General features: G+C 39.3%; 1 protein-coding gene across 1 annotated transcript; it reads left to right on the forward strand.

Moving 5' to 3' along the window:
• Window positions 1–42: 42 nt before the first annotated feature.
• On the forward strand, window positions 43–5,249 carry LOC146517971 (F-actin-capping protein subunit alpha-1-like). The gene is made up of 10 exons (XM_085158885.1): window positions 43–175; window positions 1,693–1,756; window positions 1,848–1,899; window positions 2,251–2,314; window positions 2,461–2,667; window positions 2,755–2,834; window positions 2,974–3,052; window positions 3,139–3,210; window positions 3,302–3,364; window positions 4,379–5,249. Exons 1-10 carry the CDS (start codon window positions 140–142, stop codon window positions 4,517–4,519), a joined length of 858 nt encoding a protein of 285 aa, XP_085015011.1. The 5' UTR covers window positions 43–139; the 3' UTR covers window positions 4,520–5,249.
• Window positions 5,250–6,754: the final 1,505 nt, after the last annotated feature.

A 6,754-nucleotide genomic window follows, 5' to 3' on the forward strand; every position in this document is an offset into this window, starting at 1 on the left:
TCACGGCAGCGTGAACGTTGTTGTTTTACCGGCTCGCGCAGACGGTTTCCTGGACTGGGCGGTCGTTGTGTTGGGAGGAGTCAGTCCCACATACCTGGCAACATCCACCGTCGCTTTGTTAACGCTTCATTGAGCCAAGATGGCAGATTTCGAAGAGCTCAGCGATGAAGAGAAGGTATTGCTATATTAATAATCCTCACAATAACAACGGTTTAGCTCTAACCTTTGTCGTGAACAATTGCAGACCTCGGAGGGATCTTTAAAGTCGCGTATGAATTTACCAATAGGGCTATGGTAGGTGTTTGTTGGGTGCTAGCTAAACCTAGGCAGGGCTGTATTTGACAGCTCGGAGCTGAAGCTGTTATGTTCTTATACATAGAGTAACTTAACTAAATTACTCGTTTTAAATAGCAGCCATATTCAGCGTACGGCTAACGTCGATTGCTGATTTTGCTCTTAACTTTGCAGTGGTTGGCAACTGTTAAATCGAAGGAAGTCCAGCTACTTCCTGCATTTACACCAAGGATAATGACAGAGCATCGATAGCAAAACACCACCCACACCCTATTCACTTTCACGTTTAGCTTCCTCAACCGGTTTTGATATCGTCGGACGTTAAAGCTTGACCCACACAAATGAGTTTGTGGGTATTTTATGCACTGAAGACCTGGTTTAGAAACGCATAAGGAGGGTAGGTCTTCTGCCTCCCTGCAGTGTTACTGAGCCTTGCAGTGACTGGTGTTGCTGTCTGTATCATGCTGCAACATGTTGTAAAATAGCGCATTGCATTCCTGAAGCTGGTATCTGGCCAGGAGCTTAACTATTTAAGTATTGTTTCAGTGAATCTTTCAAAATAAGATTAATAGGTTGGTGTGATATCTACACTAAAATAATACATTTTAACTTTTCTGAAGAGTCTGCGTAAGTAGTGTGCTCATTTGCGTTTGAAATACACGATGGAGAAGCTGAGTCTGAGCCTGAGAGTGTGCTGTATGCACTGAATGCCACAATGCCTGCACCACTCTTAAACTGGGTTATTCATTGTAATGTCCTTCTGCCCTTTCAGCAGGACAGCCCAATTGTAGGTCAGTGCCAGCTGCAGCCTGAAGGCTTTAATAATCCTGTCTGCCTGACAGATAGCATCACTGGCACAATCATACTACAATGTGATAGTGACGTCATAGGTTTAGTAAAGGGATACAGTGAAGGTGGCGAATTTGTGATTTTAAAAAAGGGAACTTGTAACCTCTATAGAGAACAACTTAACTTCAGATTTTACAATGAGCTGCCTGGTATAAATGTACAACTTGCGGTCCTCATTGAGTATTACTTTATGAGAGCATAGTATCTGCCTCAGTCACTTCGTTCTAGGGCTTTGACACCACATGCTTGCACATACATACTGGGTGGCTGCTAAGAAAAGCCCTTGGGTGACATGTACTGCCATCTAAGGAGTGGCAGAAATAGAGCTAACCAGTCTCTGGCTAAGAAAGTTTGCCCAGTACTCTCTGCTTCACTCTAGTGGTTTATTTTTGCAGGTTTTAATCTGTTCATATAAATCACCTACTATATCTGTATCTTTATAAAAACGGATACTGTAGCAAGACTAAATAACACCAAAATTTCTTAGAGATCAAGTGCAGATTCCCATTGATGATGTGGTACTCATCAACACATCTTATTTATTTCCAGGTCCGTATCGCAGCTAATTTTGTGATGCATGCTCCTCCAGGAGAGTTCAATGAAGTTTTCAACGGTAAACCCCGGTTACACCTTGTGTACTAACTGCAACCCATGTGCAAAGAAAAATGTGTTTATGGTTGTCTTCCACTACTTGTTGTTCTCAGATGTGCGACTCTTGCTCAACAATGATAATCTCCTCAGAGAGGGTGCAGCTCAGTAAGTTTCCTTCTTTAGCTTCTTTCTTTTCCTTTTCTTTTTTCTTTTTTTAAAGGGAACCAATTATTACTCTACTCTCCGCCATTATTTGGAACATGGTCAATGTTCCAAATAATGAGATGACATGCTTATGCAGTCCAAAGCTTAATCAGGCTTCAGACTGTAGTAACTGCTGCATTTCAGACATTGTTTGCTACACGTGGTTCTCCATGATGTCAGTAAGATCTGCTATTCTTTACATTGTCAAAAAGGGCCAAGTATCAGATCACGTAGCACTACTCTAGAGTCTAAGAATAACAACAATGTTATAGATATGGATGCAGCTTATGGTTATATTGTCTTTTGTTATAGTGCCTTTGCCCAGTACAACATGGATCAGTTCACCCGTGCCAAAATTGATGGATATGAAGATCCGGCAAGTTTTGGGCTTTTCTTTCTTTTTCTTTTTTTTAAGCGTTCAAATAAGTTACTATTATTATTGAATCTACAATTTAATTTATCTTAGGATGCTTGAATAAACTCCCATGGTAACAGCAGGTTTCTCTGTTTGGTCCCCTGCAGGTTCTGATAACAGAGCATGGAGACCTGGGTAATGGCCGTTTCTTTGACCCCCACAACAAGATCTCCTTCAAGTTTGACCACCTGAGGAAGGAGGCCAGCGATCCTCAGCCCCATCAGGGCGAGGCAGCCCTCAGCTCATGGAGAGATGCTTGTGACTCTGCTATTAGAGCATATGTCAAGGAGCACTACCCCAGTGGAGTCTCCACCGTAAGATCGCTCCCTCTCTCATTGCACTATGTCTGTCATGTTGAGTTTAAGCATAATAAGTCACCCACTCCTGGTTATTTGTTTCAGGTTTATGGGAAAACAATTGATGGCCAGAAGACCATTATCGCTTGTATCGAGGGCCATCAATATGAGCCTAAAAACTTCTGGTAAGTTGAGAAAGGATAATGATCTCTTTCTAAATGTCCTTATCAGATTTTCCCAAAGAATTATGTTGATGTAGTGTATTCGTAATGATGCATTTAGGATCGTCTTTCAAGCATAGCCTTCTGCGTTTTCCTTGCCCAGGAACGGTCGCTGCCGATCTGAGTGGAAGTTCAGTGTCTCACAGCCTACAGCACAGGTTGCCGGAGTCTTGAAAATACAGGTATGTTAAGTTTTTATTTGCTGGAATTTAAGAATATTCTTGATATTAGTTTTGTCTCAATGTTGTATTTCCTCTCCTTACCACAGGTACATTATTATGAGGATGGAAATGTACAGCTGGTCAGCCATAAAGATGTACAGAAATCACTGACTGTGTCTGTAAGTGTTGCTCTATGTCTGTGGGCTAAACTTTAAGAACATGTTGATTTTATTTGGATCTGTTTAACTCATGTACGTTTATTTTTGGCAGAACGAGAGCCAGACTGCAAAGGAGTTAGTAAAAATTATTGAAGATGCAGAAAATGAGTACCAGGTATGTGGGAACTGCCTAAATTTGAGAGAAAACAAATAATAAAGCCACAGAAGAGCTGTGGCAAGTTGTATAAAATGTACTTCCTACTGGCTAAGATCCTCGACAAGATGTGCACATATGTACAAAGAACAATAGGTGATCTTTAAAAGGGGAAGACTGATTGCAACACACATTTTTTTTTTTTATTTCCTAGTTGGTAAGTGAAGCTACTAATGGCATTATTTTTGTAAGCACTCTTGGCTGACAAATGACCATTGCAAGATTTTTATATATTTACACCATAGTGTTATAAAATAAGTGACAAAAGGTGTCGCGTTAAATAGTCGGAAATCAGAATCATTCATTAAATAATTACATCTATTTTCAGGTGTTGAGTGAACATTGTAAAATAAAATTAAAATAAAACGCATGTTTATTATTAACTGGAACTGACAGCTATTTCCAAGGACTATATCAGGATATATACATAACGTCACTGTTTAGGCAACTGTTTCCCATCTTTTAAAAAAAGCTTCAAAAGGCACCAGCAGCGCAAACAAACTGTAATTAGTGGAGATGACGTCTAGCAGACAGCAACGGGCTGTAGCTGTCTCTGTCAGCACACCTGTTAGCCAAAGCATTCAAGCTCTGTAACTTTAAACGTTAACTGTGTTTAATTTATTGACTGAGATATAGAAAGAAGTTCACCCACAGCACAGTTGCTCTGACATGCGAGAATCTCTGTAGAGACCAGAACCTTTTCTAACTATAAACATGCTTTTCAATTCAGGTTTATACATATGTATATCACAACAACAGTCACCTCAAGGTGATTTATACTGCAAGGCAAAACTCACAATCGGGTAATCCCCTAGGAGCAAAGCGCTTTGCAACAGTGGGAAGGAAAAACTCCTTTTTCACAGGAGGATACCTCTGGCAGAACCAGGCAGGCAGCCAGCCATCTGCCGTGATTATAGGGAGACAGGGCAGAACACACATACACACTTTTTAATGCTGCTAATTTTAACATTTCAGGTGGCCATCAGTGAGAACTATCAGACCATGTCAGACACCACATTTAAAGCCTTACGTCGCCAACTCCCAGTCACCCGGACCAAGATTGACTGGAACAAGATCCTGAGCTACAAGATTGGCAAGGAGATGCAGAATGCTTAGAGGAGAGGGTCCGCTGGGGTTACAACAAACTGATTGGGAAACTGGTAGCTGTGCAAACATGTGTGATGCAACCTAATGTACTGTATGTCCTTCCAGAGAATTACAGTTTTTGTTCAGCACTAAGAGGGGATGCCTTTATTTTAAAATGACATTGAGTGGTCTAACTGTTGCTCATTTGTAAACTTTTTTTAAAACTTATATTGCCTTTATTGACACTGTGAAAGTTTGGCTGGTCTCTGCCATTCAAATTCTCACAAATACGATGTACACAGAGTGGCTCTGGTCCCTCAGTGTTTCAAACAGACACATGGTCTCCAGAAAGTTCCTTGATTTTCATGTAGCAACTTACACTTTCTATATAGCTAGAGTCCTCTAAGAGCTTCCTTACCTCTATAGTTTTCTTTTTGTTTTTTTAAATAGAGGGAAACTATTATATGCAGTTTGAAATGTTACCCAACTGGAGAATATTGCATTCCTTTGGTTGTAGCCAGCAGGAATACTAAAGTACATCTTTTCTTGTTCCATTCCTAGACACGGTCTTTTACCTGTCAAAGTTTAGCTCTTCTATTTCTCTCAGGTACTGAGAGATGACTTGAGTGATATTACTTTCCCCTGGCATGATAAAGTATTGGTGTCCTCTTGCCAGCTGTTTGCCTTTAGCTCCTGCTATATTTTTTTATACAAACTGTAAGTACATTTATTATTCATGAAATAAAAACATTGCACAAAACATTTTAAGCACTTGTCATAGATTTGTTTTGGTTGTTTTTTTTTTTAAATCAGTGAAATTATTTGCTTTCAGAGTTCATGGTGGGGCATCTGGATCCTATCACAACTGTCACATGATGTGAGGCAGGGTATACAGGGCTAACACATGGAGACAAATGACCATTCACACTCACATCCACGCATATGGTTAAATTAGAATTACCTGTTAACCTAACCCCATGCTTATCTTTGGATTATAGAAGAAGCAGCAGTATCTGGAGAGAACTAACAGGCACAGAAAGACCCCAAACTGGTTTTAAACACAGCCTTCTTGCTGTGAGACAACAGTGTTAATCACCACACCACCGTGCCTTCTCTATCACATATCATTTTTGATATTTCTAATTTAAATCTTGGACTCGGTAAACATTCTCTTATACCTGTGTGTGCTGCAGGGTTTTCTAAAATGCTGGCTACATACCAGCTGGCTGATTAGATCAAGTTTTTCTGTGCTCTCATCAAAGTATACAAATACAGATGTGTTATATACACTGATATGAAATAGATCATTATTTTTCTTTTTTTTACATGCATAGTGAACTTTGGCATACAGACAACATCTATTGTGAGTAGTTTATAAAGATTATGTACCTTTAAAAAAAAAAAAGCTGAAATAAGCGGTCTAAACAAACAGCCAATAGTTACTGTAGTGCCCCTATTAGATTTGTGCACTCATATTGATCGTAAAATGGGTTTATTAGGATTAAAGTATGAGTGTGTTTATGTTTACTTGGTTTAGTCAGATTGTATTTGCCTGTAATTGTGACATAAATTAAGACTAGACCAGACAGCAGTGGTGAGAGCTTTATGTTACTCATGTCTAAGCAAACATACCATCGATGGTATGTTTGATGGTACAGAGTGACTTGCTGCTATTGTTTCTTTTCATAAACGAAATATTCTCGACCCTTTGTGTAAAACGCGCACTTGTAACAGTTAAATAGTTTATCATTTGCTGTATTTTTCTCGCTGTTTTTTTTAAATTATTATTATTTTTACCAAACAGTGCCAGTTGAGTGTGAGAAAATGCAGATGATACCTTAATGCCTTTTCAAATGTTTAAGCTTTTTGTCTTTAGCCGCGTCACCTTGTTATTTTTTTTCGAAATAAGGAAAAATAGTACAGCACGGACATTTACTATTATGCAATAAAAAGATCTGATCAAAGACGAGCTTTCAAGCAGTGGTGTGGTGGCCGTGTGTAGATGCAAAACTATTTAAAATAGTGGATGTAACAAAGTTAGCCAATCGAAAAAAACGATGAAATTTTTTTTTCTCCACCTCCCAGCTGTAATCCTTATTATGAACGTAACTTCTCCTAAAAGAAAGATATTTATTTATTTAAATTTTGCTGTTTGAAATCGACGGAAACACGTCGTAACACGGGACAAACGCCACACATAGGTTATATAATCCAGCCCAGGGACTGCCGAGCAATTACAGCTCTGAGGCAGCTACTTGTCATTCA

The sequence above is a fragment of the Neolamprologus multifasciatus genome, chromosome 5, assembly GCF_963576455.1.
Source record: "Neolamprologus multifasciatus chromosome 5, fNeoMul1.2, whole genome shotgun sequence".
NCBI lineage: Eukaryota > Metazoa > Chordata > Actinopteri > Cichliformes > Cichlidae > Neolamprologus > Neolamprologus multifasciatus.